Source organism: Amaranthus tricolor, chromosome 6 (genome assembly GCF_026212465.1).
Source record: "Amaranthus tricolor cultivar Red isolate AtriRed21 chromosome 6, ASM2621246v1, whole genome shotgun sequence".
Taxonomy (NCBI): domain Eukaryota; kingdom Viridiplantae; phylum Streptophyta; class Magnoliopsida; order Caryophyllales; family Amaranthaceae; genus Amaranthus; species Amaranthus tricolor.
This window is the reverse complement of record NC_080052.1, coordinates 26,468,505-26,492,976: the sequence shown is the minus strand read 5'-3', so window position 1 is coordinate 26,492,976 and position 24,472 is coordinate 26,468,505. Positions and strand designations below refer to the sequence as shown.

Below are 24,472 nucleotides of genomic sequence, written 5' to 3'. Positions count from 1 at the left end.
TCTACTTATTTACGTGAAACTGTAGATAATATTTGTTATTAAAGATTAATTGAAAACAATCTTTTTTTATTACTAATTATAAGAATAAGATTGTATATATCGAATCCAATTAATAGAAAAACAATTTGTCATACTTTTCAAGTGGTTACTCTTATTTGTATTGTGAAACATATACTTTACCATGCTTTTTCACATGAACATTCTTATTATTAGGGTAAATGTTGATGTAATACATTTTCTTTTTGAATAGGATGTTATTCTACTTAACACAAGGAGTGTAAACTACTCAAAATTTTAATTGTCTGATTTAAAATATTGACTTTTAATACTATGTCAAAAAATAAAATAATCCACAAGTCAAACTATTATTAAATATCAAAATATTATTATATATTTTATCAACTAAAATATTATCTCCATTCCTATTTGGTTTTCACTTTACATTTTCTTGTATTTCAATACAAACTTTCAGCTTCATATCTCATACTACACGTAATAAAAAATCGTAAAAAGTATATAATAACTTTTTTTGCATCAAGACAATCTAACAAGATCCACATAAATGTATTTTGTCTTGAATATACATTTTAAAAATCAAATTTAAATTTCTTTCTCATAAAGCGAAAAAACTTAAAGTGGACAAACAAAAAGAAATAAAGGGCATTGGTAAAAGTTTTATAAATATTACTTTTTCATTTTTTTTTTCTATTCTCATATTTCTCGTTTAGAAATTTTATATTCTTCTTATTTGTAATCATTTTATTTTAGTAACCAACAAAAATTTAAAAATATTATTTTACTTAAACTCTAATCTATAAATTTAATTTAATTTTGATTTTCAATCTAATTTACTTTTATTTTATGTAATAAACTCTATATACACCTACACAATAAATCAATGACATTATTATACTTACACTATAAATTATTAAATTATTATTTTTTATTTTACTCTTATCTAATGGTATCTATATATACTTATTCTTTTATCTTAATTTCTCTCCAAATTTCAAATATAAAATTTTTTTAAAAAAATGGAGTGAATTCTATTTATTTTTATACTCATATCATGCACTTAAAAAAATTATGACATAATCTAATACCTAATTATTTTTTAAGACTATTGTAAAATAGAGTTTTAAATTCAACTAAAATTTATTATTAATGTATATACTCTACAAAGATGCAAGTACAAATTGTAAATTTGTAATACTCCTAGTATTGAAGAAAATACTATACATTTTGAAAACTACTCATATTACTACTATGCCAACAAATTCAAACTAATTTTATGTTCGACCGTTACACCACATTTTAATCAATTTTATATTTTCAAATTTGGGAGACAACAAATTTATCAAAGTTAGTCCATTTCCCCTCTTCTTTTCTTTCTTTATTCATTTATGATTTACCTATCCAAAAAAGATTCCTGAAGAAATTCAGTCGGCGCGTGCATCTCACGTGATTCATCGTCTCACCGGAGAAAGATAAACTTGACTTTGAACCACCGTCTTACCGATTTTAAACCCAGGAACCACTGTAAATGATGCCGTTACTTCACCAGAAATGATTTCATCTTCTCCGGCAACACTTTCCATATAAACTTCAGAAAAACGACACCGTTTTTTAACCTGAAAAGCAACCGCCGGTGGATCGAAACTGAAAGCTAAACAATGAAGTAACCATATTCTTCTACACATTTCTGCGAAGAGAGAGAAGAATTCTGTTGCCGGAAATGCCCCTGAACTTACCACTTTTCTTTGATCCAAATTCCCAAAAAAAGAACACTCCATTTTTGGGTGTATTGCTTTTAAGTATTTCAATCTTAAAAATTTCCCAAATGGGTATCTTGGATTCTGGGTAAAAATCTGGGAAGCTGTTACAGATTGAAGTTTTTTGAATAAATCGAACAAAAATTGTTTTGTTGGCTGTTTGGTCCCCTCATCTGGAAGGGAAAAGTTATGATGATTAAACCCATCAAACATTACCTGAGAAACGTATGATTCCAAGGCAAAAATCTTATGCTTTGGTTTGACAAAAACGGTGTTAGGTTCTATTGCTTTTGCTGCTAAATTTATATCCCAATTTTTAGCTTCCATTTCACGCACCAACTGTTTGACGAAATGCCTCAATGAACGCAAAGCATAATGAAGAACCCTAATGAAATGACATTGATTTGAATCCTTAAGAGAAAGATTATTTGCAAGTGGGTTTAAAACCCCACTTGCATTTAACCTTCTTTCAAGTGATTTATTTGTTCTTGTAATTTCTTCAAGATTTTTCTGCAACTCAGAAATTTCTGAATCTTTCTGATCCATTTTCAACTCCATTTGCTTCATAGTAATCTCATAAGTTTTTATATTACTCTGCTGTTCTTGAATCTCTGCTAATAATTGAGTAACATGAGGTGGTGGAAGATCTAAACATTTGTTCAAATACTTATGCTTTAATTCTGATAATACACTCAATTCACTAACCAAAGACTCATCAGCAGATTGTATTGCATCATTATTGTAAGGGAATTGTGCATTTTGTAGCTCAGCATAAGCAGCTTTGATTGAGGAAAGACTAGCAAATAGTTTAGCAATAAGTGCTTCTTTTGCTGCCCTGTTTTTAGTAGCTTGTTCTTGTTGAATAAGATCACCAGAATTGAATTTCTGGGATTTTATTCGGGTCAATTTTGGTTCAGATTTAATGTCTTTTAGACTAATGTTAAGTTCTTCAGAGAGGGTTTTGAGTTTTGGGTTTGGAGAAAATCTTGAAGGAGTTTGAGGGTGAATACATTTGGAAAATGTTTTGGAAATTTTGGTTCTTGTTGATTCAGACGAAGGGGGTTTGATGCAATCCATATATGAAAATAAATTACAAGGGGGCCAGTATTTTGGACTGCTTTTTAGGTGTAAATCATAATTAAAAAAATTAAAACAATTTGAGTGTTAAAATGGCCAAGAATGTTGGATGGGAAAAAGAAGCAATCAAAGATGTTCTGAGACTTTAATTTTCTTTGTGGATTGTCGCCGGAGATGGAGGTGCAAAAAAAGTTGAGTTTAAAGGGCGGGAAATAAAAAAGGAAAGTGGAGATTTGGTGGTGTATAAGAGAATATATGTGAAATTATGAGTCGCCTTTGATGACTTTTGTATCCCTTGTACATATCTACGTACTAAAAAAATATAGGGCATAGAGTATGAAAGTAGGTAATCTCTTACACTATATTTGTTATATTTGATTTTTCAAGTAATTTAATTTATTATTTTGATTATTTATATATTACAGTATATACATCTAAAAATTATACGAAGTCAATGTGATTAAATGATTTAAACAAAATCTCAATTTACTATATTTTTTCGTATACATTAGCCACAATATGTAAAATAAACTTGAACGATGAATAATGTTATTAATCGAAATATAATGAGTATTTCAAAACGGAGGAAGCATCAACTTCTTTGTATAATATTTGCACTATATCGATTTGTAATAAGTATTAAAGTCTGTATAACTCGTTTAAAAAAATCATTATTACTCTTGTGAGAGATCGTTTCTCGGTGAAACGATTTCAAAATAAGAAGTTTATATACTTATAATTTGTATTATTAGGCTATTTAATCCATTTATGAGGCGCGTTTCATAGTGATATCGTCTAATACTAGAATTTGTGTTCAAGTAATGATTGGTTGATAGTAAAATAGTGTAGTTGTTTTTAAACGATGACAAAAATATACTTAGTAAATGATGTATGTATAAAAAACCGATAAATATGACAATTTATAAGTTACTTTTAAGACATATACTCGCCTATATAGCAATGTTAGCAAGTATTATGATACAAATGAAAACGAAAAATATAGCAAATATTATGGTACGGAGGAAGTTTAAGAGCATATAGTATTATTTTTCCATATGTAAGGTTTTAGGTTTAATTTTTGTTGCATCTCCTTAAGCGCTTTTATTTCCTCAACCTAGCATTAATTCTGGGAGCATAAATTTTTTTGTTTATGAACTTAATTTTTTTTCAAGTTGTTTGAAATTTTACAAAAAGACAAAATATAAGTAATTAATACACAAGTCATTTTTGAATATTTATGATGCTAAAATCTTCCACATAAAATTTGAACCTAGACTCTAGTGAGGAAATTCACATTTATATATTTAATAACTTACTTAAATTTTTATGTAAATAACATAGATATAATTAGCTTTCAAATATATTTTGATAATGATAATTTTTTATTAAGACATTATTAATACAAATAAACAAAGATATACTAGTAGTTGATATGATGCCCTAAGTTTCTCACTTTTCCCATACAAATATGCCTATTAAGGTACTCCTATCGATAAAGTCGGTGGATTATATGATTAGAATGCATAATCAATTTGGACATGAGATTTGGGGTTAAATTATAATTCATTTATTAATTATAAAACTCTAGCAAATAAAATAAATGTAAAATTACTTTAATCTTTCTCATTTCGCATTAAGAGTACCTTAAATTACTAGTGGACCCCATTGGTCTACTGTAAATGAATGTTAAGCTAACGATACTAAAGCGTGGGAAAGAAAAAAAAATAAAAATGAAAATAAGTTGTTGATTATGTTATACTTTCCGTCTAAGCTTATCTTTTACCTAATCACATCTTAATGTTGTTCATAGACTTTGGTCTTCTATAACTTATGTTATAAGTGGTTACTGCTTTAAATTTGCTACTAAAAATAATATATTATAAAAAAAATATTCAGAGAAATAGAGATAATACTTTATAACTACTACCCAACATCAAAATAAATTTACAGTGATATTAAAATTAATATATATACAAGATCTGACTCTTTTGATCCGACATCAAAACAATGATCCAAATAAATATGAAATTAAATATTGAATAAGTGATAGATATAAAAAATTTTATAGCGAAAAATAGCTACACCATGGTTTAACCTAATCTCATGACGGGTTAAGTATAATGATTGAAACAACGAAGCCGAAAGAAGAATAGAATAATATTTGTATGAAGGAATCTAAAAGCAGCAGGCAGTAGTAGCTGATTGTTAAGTAGCTGGGGCGCAATTAGACTATATACTACTAATATTCATTCAACATGTGAAAGAGTGAGAATCAGTCCAAATTTGATTACGCACAAACAGCAATACTTGGTCAAAAATTATTATATTTTTGAGAGATAGCTCTTTATATTTGAGCTGAATAGTGAGTTTAGTGTATATTATGAAAATATGGACTCATTATTTAAGATCGTCTTATTGAAAAATAGTCTCTCATAAGAGTAGCTCATATTTGTTCATTCATACATCATATATTTTTATTAATTTGTTTGTTTTACAATGTTGGTTATATTTGACTTTTTCACACATCTAAAAAAATTCTTTAATATATATAATTATACTCTAAAAAATTACAAAAATTACTTTTATATTAGAACTCTATACATCCAGACGAATTTAATGAAATTTTAATTTCTTTGTATCAATGAAAAATCATTGATTTAGAATTTATGAGTGTATTGGAATATTACAAGTATAGTGAGTATAATATTTGTGAAATTAAGCACTTAATTAATCCATTAATTGGCATTTAGCTTATTGGATCCTTATTAGCTAAATTCTTTATTGTTGCATTCTATAATTATTAACAATCATTTTCATGCCATACCTTGCGTTCATAATATTTAAAATACACACTAGAGACGATTTAGTTTATACCTCTATACAATCACTAAGGGCTACACTAAAATATAACTATACTTAATTGCTTGTATTATCTTCTTCATATGCTCAATTGGTTGCCTGAACCTGATCTTCTTGTAAAATTACCGATCCATATCTTGTACTCACTTTGGATCTGTAACCATTTGATGTTCTCATCAAATTTTTTTACGTAAATTAGATGAAAATTAAAATTTTAATTTAGATGATAGAGATATTATTTTATTGAACAATAAAGTTGATAGAGAAAAGGCAGAGAAAACAAGCATTTAAAAATATATCATCATTATACCCAGTATATCCCGCTCATAGAAAACTATGATTAGGGTCTGGGGAGAGAAGAACGACGGCAACTCATACCCATAGAGGAGAGTGTGGTCAAAGAGTCTTTCGGCTCAAAAAGGTCTTCAAAGAGAGAAAAACCTACAACTTATAAATTGAATTAAGTTAGTAAATATATATATATATATATATATATATATATATATATATATATATATATATATATATATATAATAAAGTTAGTTAAAAAATATGAGGATCACGAACATTAAAAATATTAAAAGAAAGTTAATAAAAATATATGGTGACAAAAAGCATTGTTGAAGTATCGAAATAAAGTTACTGAAAAATAGACATTAAAAAGTTGTTTAAATCGATACTTATCTTGTAACTCAATAGATATCTACATATAAATAGCCATTAGTTTAACTTCCTATACGAAATATTTTGATATTACTATTAACTTCAACAAATAAATTAAATTAATATTATTTTAATATACATATATGATATAGAATATTTTTATATTTAACATGAAGAAAATGTTGCTTAATATAAATGAAAATAAAATTTTTGCTAATTTGTTCAATATTTGTCTTTTTATCCACATAGAATTTTTGTGAGAAAAAATAAGCATTATTGTAACATGTGTCATTGAGAATTAACCATTTTAGTATACAATAGATATATGATGCTTTGCATTAAAAATCTCTTGATTTCAAATGAATGGCTATCAGATCAAAACAACTACTACAATCATACAATTCGAATGTTGATTATTTTGATAAATTGACAATAATATGTATTTTCTATTACTAGATTAATCTATTCATGCGATATATTATTAATTTAAATGTCAAATTATTATCTTTAAACCAATATTTATAAAATATTATTTTAAAAATGGAATCATATTCTTCCAAATTGAACGTTAAATAATCGTTAGTTAGTTAATTCAACATTTAGGAACAACCAAGGAGTATTGATGTGCTTTTAATCTTGTGCGACACTCAAACATATATAATTAATCAAGTTGTATAGTTGTTGGAGTGCAATTGGCCAACTTGTCTAGTCATTATGAAATAGCAACACCGTGCGTGCACTCTATTCTATTATAATTGTAGAAAATCATTAAATTTCACATGGTAACATTTAATTTTTATGAAATGTTAGTGGTAGTACTTTTTAAGAAAATTCTATATGGTAGTATCTAGTTTATGCACAAACTAATTGTCGTAGTATTTTCCGTTAAATTCTTATTAAATTCCGTTTAATTCATCATTTTGTAAGTTTTTTTTCCACATAGTAGCATCCAGTTTTTGTTTAATTCATCAATTTAATGTTTTATTCATTAACACCCATAAATGTTATAATAATTTTGTTTTCATTCAAATTGTTGGCATTATAAAATTTAAAAGGTAAGTAGCCAAGCATTAATAATAATACATATTTACTTCAAGGAAAATTAGAGATAATTCTAATAATAATAAAATGATGCACAAGTGGATACAACAAAAGGCTAAGGTTTTGTTAGAGGTTATGAACATACGACATTAATCATTAGCTTTTTGTAATATTAGTTTATACTTTTTTTTCATAAATTGTTAAGAAAAAGATAAATAAATAGGTAACTTTTTTGTAGCAGGAAAATACTTACTTTTATTATTAGAATTATCTCTAATTTTGCTTGAAGTAAATATGTATTAGTATTAGTGCTGGACTACTTACCTTTTGAACTTTATAATGCCAATAATTTAAATGAAAACAAAATTATTACATTTATGGGCGTTAATGAATTAAATGGTGAATTAAACATTAAATTGGTGAATTAAACGTTAAAATTGTGAATTAAACAAAAACTGGATGCTACCAAGTGGAAAAAACTTACAAAATGATGAATTAAATGAAATTTGACAAGAACTTAACGGAAAATACTATGGTAATTAGTTTGTGCATAAACTGGATGCTACCATGTGGAATTTTCTTAAAAAAGTGCTATTTTTGACATTTCATGAAAGATGCTACCATGTGGAATTTCCCTACATTTAACTATGTAACGAAATTTATCAATTTTTTTTGTAAAATAGGTTTTGCCAAAAAAATCATGTCAAGAACTTTTGCGAGGATTATCTCAACATTCTAGTATGTGTTTTTATGATTTTGCAACACTCCTTTTTGAATGGTAGTCTTAGCTTATAAGAATATTTTTTTCAAATTATTTACGGATTATAATTTTATTTATTTCTTTATCCTATTAAGACAAATTTTCCATTTAAATATAAATTAGTGAAATTGCATCTCTGTTATGTAGCATAATCAAATATAAATAGAGTAATTACCAGCAAACGGTGTGTTTTATACTTTATATAATAAGTTATTATCTTTAATTAGCCCTGTAAACAGCGCAGATCGTATTCGGACCATATATAAATGAGTTAGAAACCCTTTTATCCAACGTAACTCCTTTAGTTAATTGGGGTCATGATGTAATGTTTGAAAATTGAATTCCCAATTCAAAAGTTAATGGAATATGTTAATTCTTGATCAAAATCATATACTTCTTGGATAGGTTGGAAGTAAAAAGAATATTGCTTCCAATTTAATTTATTTTATATTTTCCAAATTATATAGAGTCTATTCCCAGATTAATGCTAAAAAACAGATTAATTACCACTTTGCATTTTTTGGGAAATTATTTCCCACAATACCGTCCACGTGGAAAATTTATTTTTTTTTTATTTTTTCAGACAAAACCGCCACTTGAGATGGCGGTTTGCCTTAAGCACAAAAACGCCACATGAAGTGGCGGTTTGGTGAAGGCAAACCGCCATCTCAGGTGGCGGTTTGGTCCAGGTAAACCGCCACTTCATGTGGCGGTTTGCTTGTGGCCTGATTTTTTTTTTTTCTTTCATTTTAAAATATTGAACGCAACATGCATTAAAGTAGTTCAATACCATCAATTCCATAATAATCAATTACGAACCGGCTTGTTCTATAAAAAATAAATATGAAAATAATACAAAGATATATTACAATTATGGAAACTCATACAAGAAGTTCAAGTCATATAAGAATATACAAAGTTTGTTAAACTACAACCCCCGGCCCCTTTTGTTTTGCGCACCGGTGGATGATGATGGTGTGAACTCGTCAACCTCCGCAATGACATTAAGAGCAGGAACTCGTCGTTGACTAGCACGCTGATATGTGATAATCCTTTGCGGAGGCGATGGATGTGGAGGAGGAGTGTTGATGGAAGACGGGGGAACGAACGGCGACATAGTAGCGGATGTTGATGGCGATCTGGAAGACCGACCTCGAGTAGATGAACGCTGGTGGCCTCTTGTGGACCGAGAACTGGATCCTCCGGAAGAGCTACCTCGATGGGCTGAACTCCTTGGAGAAGGAGTGTGGAATGCGTCATCTACCTCGTCAATGACGGGTGGAGTCGGTATGAGGTACTCATAACCCGCCTGACTCAATGCATCGGTCAACGACGCGTTAATGGAGCCTAAGGTCTGAGAACATAGCCGATACCCCACGTCAACTGGCGATGTAGCGGCCCCTTGAATCGTGTCATTACATTGTATGAGCACCTATCGGATGCGCTCAGCCTGTTTGTTATCATTATATTGTTAAAAGAGTTACTTAAAACTATTACTATTTGTTATGAGTGTTGAAAGAAAACGTACAGAAACGTAGATGTCGGATGGTAATGTGATCCTGGCTGCGCAAATGCAGTGTTCGTTAGGCGTAATATCGAGATGCGCCTGTACCAACTCATGTACATAGCAGAGCTATGACCTGTGAAGTTATCTCCTCCAACCAATGTAGATGCTCGGTCGTTCCACGCATCTACATGCGATCTATGTCGTACGAGGTAGTTCTTGTCCCCAGTCCTCCGATCGATCGCATGTAGTTGAGGTTGGGTGTCACAGGCTTGCGGGATTACTTGCTCCAAACCGAATTGACGCATGACACGATCCGGTAGATGTAGCTCGACGATGTCAAAGCAAATAAGAGGACAACGCGATCTCCAAATCTCGTGGCCCGATGTACATATGTGCGGTAAAGCTTCCATCTTAGCCGCTGTGTAAGGCTGCCATGTCATCTGTAATAGAAATCAATATGCTTAGTAATGTATACAATTTATTCATAACTAATACAAATAGTAAATGTTACTAACCTGCTCGTCCCGTTGTCGATCTAGTGCGTCCCTGTAGTAGACGAGAGTATGTGGGGAGTGGGATCTCGAAAGATATACGCGAAGCTAGCTGCAAACAAATAAACATTGATTAACATTTTCATCTGTCATAAAATAGTGAAATTATGAATTTGAATAGTGAATTGAGTGTTGCTACCTTACTGCCAAAGGATCCACCCCGTGCCAATGCTGTGACCCTAATATCGGTTCAAAATCATCCGCGTCATCTTCCTGATCATTTTGCCCATCCGGTCGAACCGTCCGAATAATTGGCCTCCCTATATGAATGTGCTCCCATGACCATATCTGTAATAACATCAAGCATCCACCAATGTCCTTGGCACCCTTACAAGATGCTCGACATAAGTTACGATACAGATACGCCAGGGTAGCACTTCCCCAACTGTACTCATCTACGCGCTCCAAATCTCCCAGTAGAGGGAGATAGATCAGCTGTACCGAGTCGCCGCTCTTGTCTGGAAACAAGATGCATCCAAACAGGTACAAGATGTAAGCGCGGGCATGTCTGTCAACCGTCACATCATCTGCATCATCCTCAAGCGCGCTAAAATGCTGTCGGAGCCAAGTCAGCTTCAATGACGATCCAACGATGATCTTGGGCTGGGTGGGGTCTTGAGGGTTTTCCGGCCTAACCCCTAGCAGCTCATGTACTAATGCTGGCCAATTTCCCTCCCCATGACCAATGACTGCTTGTCCTTCAACCGGTAGTCCCATGATAACTGCCACATCTTGCAACGTGATCGTTGCCTCGCCAACTGTGAGGTGGAATGTATGTGTCTCTGGCCTCCACCTCTCCACCAATGCAGTGATAAGAGCTCGATCGAGCTCCAAGCCCCCGCCCAACAACCGGTGAATATATCTGAAACCAGCTAGCTCGACTACGTCTAACACCCTGTCATCCACCTCCCACCGTAACGTACTCGCCTGGTAGTGCTGACGAGTAACCAATTGGGCAGTGGAGCCCTCCCACGCAGCTACGCTCCTGTGGGTCACCTGAAGCGTAAGCACTGATGGATCAACTGGGCCCGGCATCACCATGATCGCTGTTACATACATAAGTGTTATAATAATCATATAAATATTATTAGATGCAACATATTATTAAAAAAAAAAAAAACATACTTTCTTGACCTTCGAGGGCATGTTTTCTTATTATGCCCACTAAATCCACAAAAGCTACACGTGTTTTCTTATTGTTAGAAATCGCCCATGCTTTAACATTCTTCTTAAGGTGGTCTAAGGAGCTAAACTCTTGCCCTATCCTAAAGTCTCCATTTTCATTCATGGAGTTGTCATCGTTCCAGGTCATCCATGCATCAATCAATCTTTGATCAACCTCATCAATTCTAAGCCAATCTTGAGATGGAGCACCATCTCTAATCGCTGCATCTAGAGCTTCTCTTCTTTCATCATCCTCTTCTGAATCAGAATCAATATGCTCATCCTCCTGATCTAAAGAGTCAACCTCGTTCGCATTAAGCCTACCCAAGTGACTCGTGGAAAAGGTGTTCATTACACCACCACCAATGCCACGTGAATGAGTTGGAGAGGTAAACTCATCCAAGTGCTCATTAACGTAATTCGGGTTACTTAACATTTCTGTGAATGTATCATGGCGTACACTAGGACCTGATTCTGGAAGTTCCATGCTAGTCATGACTTCCCTCGCATTATCCAAATTTGCAACCAATTCAACATAAACCTCCATTGCCGTTCCAGGGGCTTGTGATGCCGCATAAGCAAGAGCACTTATGCTTTCATCATTCTTCATAGGGACTAACACATTTTTCCCAGTCACCGGGTATTTCATCTCTATTTTTAACATATAAGAGTTGCGATCACAACCAATTACATCATACACTTTGCTAACAAACACCTCAAAAGTCGTATTTTGGCGATGGATAAACATCACTGTATTTAATCCTCCATTATATCCAACATCGGATCCAGTATAACTTACTTCCCCACCCCAATACACTATAACGGGATAATGATCCATATTCTGCAAGTACAAACATATTTTTCATTTGATTTCACATACACTTAATTGTTGAATGTGAGTAAGGGAAGTGTAAATTTGAATACAAGAATTTGTGATATTAAGGTATTACAACACTTGTTAGAAAGTTCATTTCACCCCTAGTAGCTAAAAATAGCATGAATATATACAAAAACCATTAAACTAACCCTACAAAGTAATAAACTTTCATTGAAGCATTTCATCAAACACTTTATATGCATACAAAACAAATCCTAAAATTCAACTACAAATGTGTAAAACGTAAGCATAAATCATGAAAACAATAGAATGTAACAAACATTTAACGTTTTTATAACTTCAATTCAAAACAATAATGAACAAAATAAACAATTTGCATATTGAACAAAAATTAGGGTTTTATTCATACCTTAAATGAGGATGAAAATAAACTAGTACACAAGGAGAAGATGGGAATGTAGTTGATTAGTTTAGTGGAATGAGAGTAATTGTAAATTTAAAGTAAATGAGAGTGAAGAAATTTTTTTTTTTTAGGGTTATACCGGCAAGAAGCAAGAAGAGCAAAATGAATTGTGAAAAATGTCGAAGGAAGCTGCTGTTTTGTATTGATACCAAACCGCCACTTCAAGTGGCGGTTTACTCCACATATTAATTTTTTTTTTTTTTTAAAAAAAAAATTCACTTAACCAAACCGCCATCTCAGATGGCGTTTTACTTCAGATGCATGAATAAAACCGCCATTTCATGTAGCGGTTTTATTAAAAAAAAAAAAAAAAATTTTTCTCAAAGCAATCCTACGTGGACGGTAAACTTGGAAATACTTTTCCATTTTAAGGAAAGTGGGAATTTTTTTTTATTTTGGCCATAGATTGGGAATAGATTCAATTATATAACGAACAATGCTAACTTATGTCATAACAAGTAATCAAGATAGATCAAGACAGTGTTAAGGTCATGAAAAAGATTTAGATTAATTTTATTTATTGTTTTTCTTTTTTAATTTTTTTGATATTTACATTAAATCTTTTCGAAATAATTAGCTTTTATCATCTTAATTTTAATATTTATTAATGTTTATGGTCTTTATATATTTTTTAGTAACTTTATTTTAGCATTTTTATAATCCTTAAATTTCTAAATGTTTCTCACTAAATTTATTATAACAATTTTTAATGTTTTTGTCCTTTTATTTTTCTACTTATTTTATTTTATATATTTTTTGATTGCTTATAGTTCTTAGTTTTTCTCTATTAACTTTATTATTTAATAAAATAATATTTAAACCATCTAAAAAGATAAAAATTTTCGTAATTCCTATTAAACAATTCTTATTAGAATATAAAAAGGAATAAAAGGAGTATTAGATTGTGCACTGATAATTAGTTGGTAGCAAACCAAGCATGATGAAGTTGTTCTCCAATTAATTTATTTCAAAATGGTTATTGAACCTTTTATCATAGCAAATGATGATACATTCACACTCCTAAATGAAATCACTTGCATGCTAATATTAGTTGATTAAAATCATTTAGTGTTGAATAACATGATTTTTCCTTAAACATCCAACCCAAAGTAATTCCAAATTTCTAATTTTCTAAATTAAAATAATTTTCAGAATTTTTCAAGGCTCAATCTTCACACAATGTAATTTCCCTTTCCCATTGAAGTTTTCGTTCTTAAAAATTATTCTTCAAAATTTTTTTTCTTGAACTTCTATTTATTTATTGAAACTCAAATTAATTTGAACAAAACGAGATTCAAAAAGCCAAGGATGAAAATTTGCATTGACAAAAGTTTGAAGTTCAAGACTTGCAGAGAATGAAGCTATTAAGATGATGGGGGTTTTTGGTTGCTGATTTTTTTTTTGTTTTTTAGTTGGTTTTTCACTTATTGATTGGTGAAACAGCTAAAAAAATATTTGGTAAATAGTTTTTTTAAATAAAAAAAACTCCAATTAGCTTTGATTTTTGTTGTTAACTTTTGGCCTATTGACTTATTTTTTTCTAATACCTAATTTATCAAAAATCTTCATAAATAGTTGGTTTTTCAGCTAACTTAAAAGTCAATAAAAACAATCAATATTTTCTGATGGTCAAACAAATCAACTAAAAAAATCAATAACCAACAACCAATTGCAAAACACTCCTAATAAAAGATTCAAATAAGAATATTAATAAGCCTTCTCAAGTAAAGTGGACCCAGGAAGAAAGGGAGCACTTGGTAAAACAACAAACATATCAGTATTTATCATCCTCTTGTATAATTTTATCACAACTCACAAAGAACTTCACGATGGTGCCCAGTCACTAATTAGTATTAGTATACTACCAATGAGGTGGGCCGGTTTTTTTTTTATAAAACCCGACCCAATCTAATTTGAACTCTCTGCTCTCCCCCGGTATTAGAAAATTAATCCAAAAAATCCAAAAAAAAATCATAAAAAAATAATAAATGTAGAGTATCCTAGAAACCTAAACCTACACATCCACTAAATAAATATAATGTCAAAAATAGAAAATTCTAGACGAATGTGTTAACCGACATTGAAGCCTATATAAGGCAGTGTAACATTTTACAAGGAAGCAAGTAATAAAAAACAACAATTTCCTACATTTTCTCCGCAAAAGAGCTTTTCTCTTTATAAACCATATATATATATATTTTAACATTCCTCCAAAATCCTACATTTGGTATCAAGAATAAATTAAGTATCAAGAATAAATTAAACTAAGACCTCCACAACACCCTAAATACAAAATTAATCAATGTTTTCATACTTTATAATAAAATAAATCTCTAATCACAAAATAAAAAATTATAGCTTCAACCATTAATTACCCTCAACTTGATTGGTTCCCACGTTTAATGGAAAACATGAAGAATGTGCTATGAAAATAAGATCAATATTTATCTCTAAAAAATTATGGAAATTAGTATAAGAAGGTTATGAGCAACCACTCAACGACACTAAAAGGTCATCTTGAGATGAAATTAAAATAAAACAATATAAATAAAATAGGATAAGGAATAATTATGCCCTATCCCAATTATATCGTGGAGTCGACGAGATAATACTTACATCGATTATGCGCGCAAAAACGGCTACGGAGGCTTGGAGAATCCTGAAGATTAAATATAGAGGCTTCGAATAGATAATTCTTTTTAAACTTCAAACTCTATTGAGAGAATTTATAATTTACTAATGGCTGAAAATAAAACAATACATTCTTTGACCGAGTCACTAATATAGTCTATCAAACAAGATCAAACGACGGTAAAATAGAAGATGAAAATGTGATCCGAAAAATATTAAGAAGTATCTCATAAAAATATAACATTATTGCCACAACAATAGAAGAAGTTAATACGAAAAATTTATCTCAATTAAGTTCGAACTAATGAGATCACTCCTTGCACATAAAGATAGATAAAAAAGATTTAATGAAAAATCACTAGAATAAACTTTTCAAGCTAAATTTAAATTTTCTAATGGTAAAAATAAAAATAGTCATGATAAAAATTATGAAAAGGAGAAATATCGTATAAACGTGGCAGGGGAGAGGAAATTTTAAAAATCAAAGGAGATGAGTAAATAATCAAACTGGCCTAATGATTGTCGTTATAAATGTAAGAGGTGTAAAAAACACACTCACCTCGAAAAAAATTGTAGGTATCAACAAAAGCAAGAAAAACTATTTGGAAAATAATAAATTGGAAGAAAAAATATTTTACACTGGATTAAATGCACAAGAAAAAGTAAAAGATATATGGTATATTGATAGTGGTTGTTCAAATCACATAACTGGCGATAAAAATTATTTTGTCACTCTTGATGAAAATGTTAAAACGCACATTACACAATTGGCGACGGTAAAAAAAAAAGATGTCGCCGGAAAAGAGACAATCGCTGTTAAAACAAGAAATGCTCATCAAAATTAATTGGTGAAGTTTTCTATGTTCCCAGGCTTGCACAAAATTTATTAAGTGTAGGCCAATTAATTAAAAAAAAGGCTATACAGTTGAATTTGAAAATAACAAATGTCAAATTTATTATAAAAATAAGAGTCAGATAATAACAACTGTCGAAATGACTCCCAAAAAAATATTTCCATTAAAAATGCTGAAGAAAAACTAGCTTTAAGCTCAATAAATGATAATTCACCTTATGACATTTAAGATTCGAGTATCTAAATTTTAACAGTCTAAAATTATTAAAACAAAAAGATATGGTGATTAGCCTACTTAGAATAAAAAATGAAAGAAAAATTTGGGAAGGCTGTATATATAGCAAGATGCACAGATTGTCATTTCCTACCGCATCTTGGAGGGCCAAGGCTCCTCTAGAACTTTTTCATGCAGATATTTGGGGTCCTACTAAGAATTCGTCTCTTGTAGATGACTACTTCCGTATAATGTGAGTATATTTCTTGGAGAAAAAATCAGAAGCTTTTTCCTACTTCATGTAATTCAAGCCCTCACAAAAACCGCACTATAACAGAGATGACCCGCAGCATGATGCAGGGTAAAAATCTACCCAAAAGATATTGGGCCGAAGCTGTTCACATGATAGTATATATCCTCAACAGATCTCCCACCAAAGCAGTTAAGGATTTAACACCATATAAAGCTTGGGATAAGAGAAAGTCAAGAATAGAGCACCTCAAAGTATTCAGGTGCGTAGCAAATGCCCACATCCCGAAGGAAAATCGGAAAAAGCTCGATGAGAAGGGAGAAAAATGCATATTCATTGGATACAGTCACAAAACAAAAGGATATCGCCTCTATAGCCCGAATCCAAAGAATTAATCATTTCAAGAGGCGTAATTTTCGACGAAGTAGCTGAATGGACATGGAAAGAAAAAAGAAATTGAAGCTCGTGAATGAGATACTCTCCCAAGAGATCTAAGTGAAGAAGACGGAGCAGACCAACCAACAAACTCATTATCTCCGAATTCTAGCACAACTGGAAGTACAAGATCACCCCCAAGCTCAGTAAGCCAAACATCATGTTGGACTCCTCAACATCAAGAAGCCAAAAGATCAACACTGGATTGGGAACCGCCAGCATGGCTACAAGATTACCATTGTGACCAAGCAATGATGGGTCTCTTCTCTAGTGAGCCACAAACATTTCAAGAAGCAGCACAAGAAAAAACATGGATCGAGGCTATAAACGAGGAAATCAAAATAATTGAGAAGAATCATACCTGAGAGCTTGTAGACAAGCCACAAGACAAGGAAGTCATCGGACTCTAGTGAGTCTACAAGGTGAAACATAACGATGATGGCTCCATCAACAGGTACAAAGCAAGGCTCGTAGCAAAGGATATGCGCAACAATCAGGAATCGACTTCAACGAAACATATGCACCAGTTGTCCGCATGGAGATAATTAGATCAGTCTTGGCACTAGCAGCACAACATCAGCTACCAGTCTTTCAACTTGATGTCAAATCAGCATTTCTAAATGGAGAACTCGAAAAAGAAGTGTACGTCGAGCAACCGCAGGGATACGTCATCAAAGGCCAAGAAGATAAAGTATACCGCCTTCGAAAAGCTCTATACGGACTCAAACAAGCACCTCGAGCGTGAAACAGCAAAATCGATAATTATCTTCTTCAGCATGGTTTCATCAAGAGTCCGAGTGAACCTTCACTGTACATCAAGAAGCAAGGTAACAACTTTCTCATTTTATGCCTGTACGTGGATGATCTAATCTATACAGACACACATCCAACAATTATCGAAGAATTTGAAAAGGCTATGATGGAGTACGAGATGGCAGACCTTGGTACAATGAAATACCTCCTTGGCATACAAATCAAACAAAGTCCAGGAAGACAAGAGAAGTATGCAGAAGACCTTCTCAAGAAATTCAACATGAGTGAGCGTAAACCACTGGCTACACCAATGGTAATCAATGAAAGTTGTAAAAAATGATGGCAAACCAAAAGTCGACACAGCAATGTATCGAAGCCTAATCGGTTCTCTCATTTATCTAACACATACAAGACCACATATATACAATGTTGTCAGCATCGTATCCAGGTTCATGAGTGAACCGGGCAAGGATCATCTAATAGCAGCAAAGAGGATTCTCAGATACATTAATGGAACGAAGAGCTATGGGATCATTTACGAGACTGAAAAAGATTTCAAGCTTATAGGATACACCGATAGCGATTGGGCCGGAAGCGTGGATGATAGAAAACGCACAAGCGGGCACGTATTTTAGCTTGGAAAAAAAGGTGGTCTCATGGTCATCAAAAAAGCAGGCCACGGTAGCTTTATCATCAGCAGAAGCAGAGTATACTGCAGCAACAAGTGCAACATGAAGCAGTCTGCCTCAGAAGGAAATTGATCGATTTACAGCATAAGCAAGAAGCACCAACTACAATGTTTTGCGACAACATGTCAATTACAGCAATGACGAAGAATCCAGTGTTTCATAGCAGATCAGAACACAACACATCGAGAAACGACATCAATACATTCACGAGTTGGTAAACAAGAAGAGATCGAACTACAGTTCTGCAAGACAAGGGAGCAACTCGCGGACATCTTTACAAAGCCTATATCGACATAAAAGTTTATCGAATTCAAGAGACAATTACAATTTAAAGTACAATCTAGAGTATCCTAGAAACCTAACCCCACACATCCACTAATTAAATAAAAGATAGAAAATTCAAGACAAATGTGTTAACCGACATTGAAGCCTATATAAGGCATTGTACCCTTTACAAGGAAGCAAGTAATAAAAAACCACAACAATTTCCTACACTTTCTCCTCAAAAGAGCTTTCCTCTCTTTAAACCATTCCTCTAAAATCCTACAGAATTTGATGGCTTGAACTATGTTTGCCTATGTTTGCCTATAATGCTAAAGGTTATGCGATTTAGCTCTCCATCCAATGTACTGTTGAGATAAAGCTATATTATCATTAACAAATCATTAAAACTACTGCATTTTACAGTAGGATTTAGGCTGTGATTACTAAAAGAACAATTACAATAACCACAAATTACATAAAGTTAGCATTAACTGTATTCTAGTAAATGTAAATATGTTGACAAGGGGAAAAACAAATGCTCTAAAGCGTACAGAATGTCTTGTGGGAAAAGGATAACTCTACTATTGAATTCTAACATTTGATCACCTAAATTCCATTCCCCTGAATTTCAACAAAACTGTGTTCAAAGTCCAAGGAAGCCAAGTTCACTAGCTCTCTCTTTCTCAAAGGTCTCGAAATATTGGTAAATGATAGTCACAGCAAGCAAAATACCAGTTCCTGAACCAATAGCGCCCATGAAATCTGCCAAAACTGTAAGTGCACCAATGCAGATTCCACCAAAGGCCGCAGCAGTTGGGATGTATCGGTTCAGTTCCTTCTGCAAGTTTGAATCACGGTGCCCAGGCATAACCATTCCTTGCTCCTGCAGTCCCAAAACGTCAATTAGAGTACAATTAATTGCAAGCATAACCAAAATTTACAAGATCAACTAATTCATCTAGATCCACGACCAACCACCAACCAGCACGAGAACCGACCCGACTACTTCAAATACACAAAAGCTTGAAAACCTCTTCATAAACGCACACCCAACTTTAATTCCAAAACAAGAACAAAAGATAACAACGATAAGCCATTATAAACAATATTTATATACATATATGATGCCATGAGTCACTTAGATGGACAAAGCCAAGAAAACACTAAAATATGTATATGAAAACAACACGACATAATTCATGATTTCCTCATTGAAAACTATAGGAATCACTACCACAAGAGACCAGAGTTTAGAAACAAGCCTATGTTGTGGAAAACCATACATCTCACTTTTAATAGAAAAAGATAGCAAAAGTATGCGAGGAAAAAGGAACAGAGAAACCGGTCATTTTCAAAACATGCACAGAACAGGAAAGCCCCAAATCCAGAGACTACTTCTCCATATTTCATCTTTCTCTACTCAAGAGTGAACAGCTGAAGAAAACCATCACATAATGAGCTAGTGAAAAGAAATGCGATGACTAATGCAAGAAAACTTTTATCCCTCCTCCCCCTCCGGCCCTGAAGAAAGTAAACAGTCGACACTTCACACTTCCATAGCTACAGTAACTAAACAAGGGTGTCAAGTAAACAAACTAGTAAACTTTATAAAGTACCTTGAGCTGCTTAGCAACATCCTTAGCAGATGATCCAGAAACCTCAATCCATGTCTTTGAGAATAAAGCACAAGCTGAAAGCATGAAAATTATATAAAACAGAGCATGGAAAGGATGAGCTGCCATGTCTGCCAAACTGCAAGTTCAAAAATTGGGAATAGTGAGCAACTTAAAACAAATTACTAAGCTGAGACTAAAAATTTGCTTCAGCATTACAGGGAAATATACACACCTGGCAGGGGCAGTAACATAGTATGCAAGACCACCAACTGGAATTGATTGACTGCTATATTCAGACTCCTTCCACTTGCCCAACATATTCACAAAGATGTTACCGCTGTATTTCCTGTAGAGCAACTGCCCAAAAACCAACAAATTTTGATTCCTAGAGCTTCATCATTTATAAGATAGAAAGCAATAAGTCATTAGCCAAATTCAATACCTGAGAGATAAAGTAAAGGTTGGACACAAGGGCAGACTGAAGGATGATGGGCATGTTGGAGGTGTAAAACAATTTAATGGGATATGAACCCTGTTGGCCACGAGCATTCTTCGACCTTACAGGCAAAACAACACGGAAACCTTGGAAATAGATAACAATGAGGAAGATCAAGACAGTTGCAAGCAAGTTGGTGACGTTTGGAAGGTTTTGCCTATAAAATGCCTCTCGAAGGGCACGAACTTTGTCGGTCCTGGTAATAAGAAGGTGGAACAAGGCAATGACAGCACCTTCAAACTCAGCTCCACGTCCAGCATTGATGGTGGTTGGGCTAAATGCCTTCCAGATGATGTTCTCACTGTAAACCAAAATAATGAATGATTCAGCCAATGTACATTACACCAACATGGTATAAGCAACACATTAAGTACCAGAACAAGATTTAAATGGTTGCTCACCAGATATTGGTAGCAATAAAAAGTGAAATCCCAGAACCTAAACCATATCCCTTCTGAAGAAGTTCGTCAAGGCAGATCACAATGATACCAGCAAAGCATAGTTGAAGAATGATAAGAATTGCATTTCCAACTCCAAGCTGACCAACACTGCCATACATTCCAGAAAGAACGTATGCAACAGCCTCACCAACAGCAATAAGAATTCCCAACAACTTCTGTGCACCATTCCTAAAGATTATGTGGAAATGTGTTAGAAAATATAATTATTCTTAGTTGTTCATACACAACAATATAATGCAAGTTCAAGCAACTACATTTGATTGCATATGTAACTAACTTGATCATCTAAAAAATTAGCACCCAACAATATCAATTAGGCTACACTTAAAAAAAACAAGTCCTAGCAGTCGTCCAAATGAATAGTTTAGCATTGATCTCCAAAAGTAAAATTCTTTAGCAAAAGTCCAAAACATAGATTTTCAACAAAACTAAAATCTCGGAAAGCAAATTGTGATTCTAAACCTTAAACCCTAAACCCTAAACCCTAAAGCTAGCTCAAGCAATTACAACTGATTGCATAGGTAGCAAGCTTGATCAAGCTTGATCATCCACCCAAAAATATAACTTAGTATATAATTGCTATCAAAAAGTAAAGTCCTTCATTAACAAAAGTCAAACATGAGTCTTTCAAAAAAAAACAAAATCTAAGAAAACAAATTATGTAGTACTTACAAAAGTGCACGATCCTCACGGACATTGTTATCAACTTCAATGATCTTAGACCCAGCCAAGAGTTGCATCACCAATCCAGAGGTGACAATGGGGGTGATTCCGAGCTCCATAACAGTTCCACGGTTGGAAGCGAGGATAACTCTCATCCAATAAAATGGATCAGCTCCGGTTGTGGAATGAATTCCATAAAGCGGAAGCTGACTGCACACCAGAAATACAAATAAAGAGATAACAGTGTAAATGACCTTTTCTCTGAAGGGCACCTTCCTGTCTGCACTTTGTACCTCTGGAAGGAATGACAAAAACGGTCTCACCAAATGCAATACTCTAAATCCTCCTCCCATTGTTCTCTATTCAACTTTCTAGTAAATTTTTAAGACCTGTCAAAACCATCACCAAAAAGCAATCATCCCCTCTTTTCCTTGTACTAAATATAGCGTTTTTTGTGCAACCAGCAAAATAACAATAATCAACTATATCAACAAGGTTCGAAGAATTATAATAGACTATTTTAAGATAGATCATTATATGATATGCTCTCACATCATTTCCAGCTCAGACACAGTACTTAATCCAATGTAGAGGCGTAATGTAAAATTATCCAAACTAAACAGTAGTACGACACGGATCATAAGAGGACTTCAATTTCATCAATCATGACTCAAACAACGAACAGCATAAAAACCTATAACACAAAAACCGAAAGCGAAAACTTTCCAATGTTTTATCAGTCAATTCAATCAATTAATCAAACATCAATTTTTATCAAATCACAAACCAAAATATGTATAAACCAAGTCATTACACAAAGATTTGACTTAAAAACAAAGATTCGATCTGCGAAACAAGCAAAAACAACAAATCAAACAGTAAACAACACAATCTAGACAAACATATAGCAGATCTGAAAGTTAACAATCTCATACAAATCATACCAGAACATTCAATCAAAAGTAAATTAGGTTATGACTAATTAAGATTGAATAAGAGAATGTGAAGAAAATATGAAGAGAAGAAACTCACAGATCTATTCGTTCGCCGGAGGCAAGAGATAGAAGAAAGAATAGAAGACGAGCAATAAACATATATAGACTATTTTTATTTGGAAATGAGAAATTGTTTTATTTATTTGGGTATTGGTTTTTGGGTTTACGCGTTGGAAAAAAAAAGTCAAAAATAGAATACTAGATTTTTTTTTAAGTGATTTTTTTTTTTTTAAAGATTTTTTAAGTGATTTCTATATAAATTAAAATGGATTGTTTTAAAAATATTGGGAGGGAAGTGGGGTCAAGCAATTGGGAAAGAAGTTGGTGGTATAGTTATGCCACGGTGATTGATCCAATCATTTTTTGACACGTATGAAACAGCACGTCAACGTGTTAGTTCTACACACAACGTGCCAATTATCTTGTAGGAGAAGTTGATTTTTTTTCACATGTTTTCTAAACAGTATCTCGCGATAGATGATTTCTATTAGATTGATTCACTATACGATTATAAGTAATTATTTATATTTATAGTTTTAAAGCAATAACTTTTCTTAATTTTAGAGTAATTACTTATAAAATTAAAATCATTATTACAATCGTAAAGTTACATTTAGAAAAATAATTTAATTATATTCATTCGTCATATTGTGAATTGATTTCATACAAGACTTATTTTGATTTTTTTGGTTAAGGATTTCTGTTCCGGGTAGTTAATCACAAAGGATGTCAAGGAATACTAATTTATCTAGCTCTAAGTTTCCAATTACATCCTTTTTTACAGTTTAATTGGAAGTTTTAGTTTTATACTCCACATTTTTATAAATATGATACAATTTAACAACTACCAACAAAGACTCCTTATTATCAAACACCTTACCCTTTTGAAACTCCCCTTCATCATTGAATGTTGTCTCACATGCCTAGACCTCCAAGAGTTATACTCTATACGTTTACTTAGAGGAGAACGTACCATAAGGTGTAGGAGCAACAACTGAAAATTTTTGCAAATTTATTGATTCTAAGTTGGCCCTTAAATCATTTGGAAGTTTAGATTTAAAGGGGTTCATTAGAAGTACAAGAGAAAATGCACCAAAGAAATTTTGAGGTTATATTGGTTAAAAGTAGCATAGGCGTAGGAAAATGACCTGATGTATTTACATACAATCAACACTTGATGTGTTTCTACAATGTTAACATTTTGATTTCCTAAAGGAATATCTTCTACATACATCTTTAAAAAAGAATAAGAGTAGACTTTAATACTTCTACATAGCCGTTTAAATCTAGACTAAAAATTATCCATTCATTTCATATTTAAAAACTTATGTTTACAGTACTTATTGAGTCAATATTTATGAAAAATTAAAAGTCAAAACTAAGAAATCTAAGATTTTTAAAATAGAAAATTAAAAATATATTACTACCAATGGTAAAAATATAATAGAGTGATGACA

The 24,472-nt window shown here is 32.4% G+C and overlaps 4 protein-coding genes across 4 annotated transcripts in view; all 4 read right to left on the bottom strand.

Moving 5' to 3' along the window:
* Positions 1-1,136: 1,136 nt before the first annotated feature.
* Positions 1,137-3,187, bottom strand: LOC130815483 (protein GRAVITROPIC IN THE LIGHT 1-like). Its single transcript, XM_057681967.1, has one exon. The coding sequence runs from the start codon at positions 2,847-2,849 to the stop codon at positions 1,467-1,469; it is 1,383 nt and encodes a 460-aa protein (XP_057537950.1). The 5' UTR covers positions 2,850-3,187; the 3' UTR covers positions 1,137-1,466.
* A 5,809-nt stretch (positions 3,188-8,996) lies between these two features.
* Positions 8,997-10,266, bottom strand: LOC130815267 (serine/threonine-protein phosphatase 7 long form homolog). Its single transcript, XM_057681677.1, has 3 exons — positions 10,195-10,266; positions 9,701-10,119; positions 8,997-9,622 (listed from the first exon to the last, which is right to left on the bottom strand). The coding sequence occupies exons 2-3, from the start codon at positions 10,117-10,119 to the stop codon at positions 9,520-9,522; spliced, it is 522 nt and encodes a 173-aa protein (XP_057537660.1). The 5' UTR covers positions 10,195-10,266; the 3' UTR covers positions 8,997-9,519.
* Positions 10,267-10,365: 99 nt separating this feature from the next.
* Positions 10,366-24,472, bottom strand: part of LOC130815718 (uncharacterized) — a 102,186-nt gene continuing 88,079 nt past the window's right edge. The window contains exons 3-5 of the mRNA XM_057682202.1: positions 11,392-11,698; positions 10,747-10,952; positions 10,366-10,557 (exon numbers count right to left, since the gene is read on the bottom strand). Of these exons, the coding sequence (XP_057538185.1) occupies positions 10,366-10,557; positions 10,747-10,952; positions 11,392-11,698 (705 nt within the window). The remainder of the gene's footprint in view (positions 10,558-10,746; positions 10,953-11,391; positions 11,699-24,472) is intronic.
* On the bottom strand, positions 19,151-23,282 carry LOC130814947 (uncharacterized). Its single transcript, XM_057681243.1, has 7 exons — positions 23,053-23,282; positions 22,030-22,409; positions 21,298-21,525; positions 20,843-21,197; positions 20,633-20,757; positions 20,401-20,536; positions 19,151-19,667 (listed from the first exon to the last, which is right to left on the bottom strand). Exons 2-7 carry the CDS (start codon positions 22,371-22,373, stop codon positions 19,428-19,430), a joined length of 1,428 nt encoding a protein of 475 aa, XP_057537226.1. The 5' UTR covers positions 22,374-22,409; positions 23,053-23,282; the 3' UTR covers positions 19,151-19,427.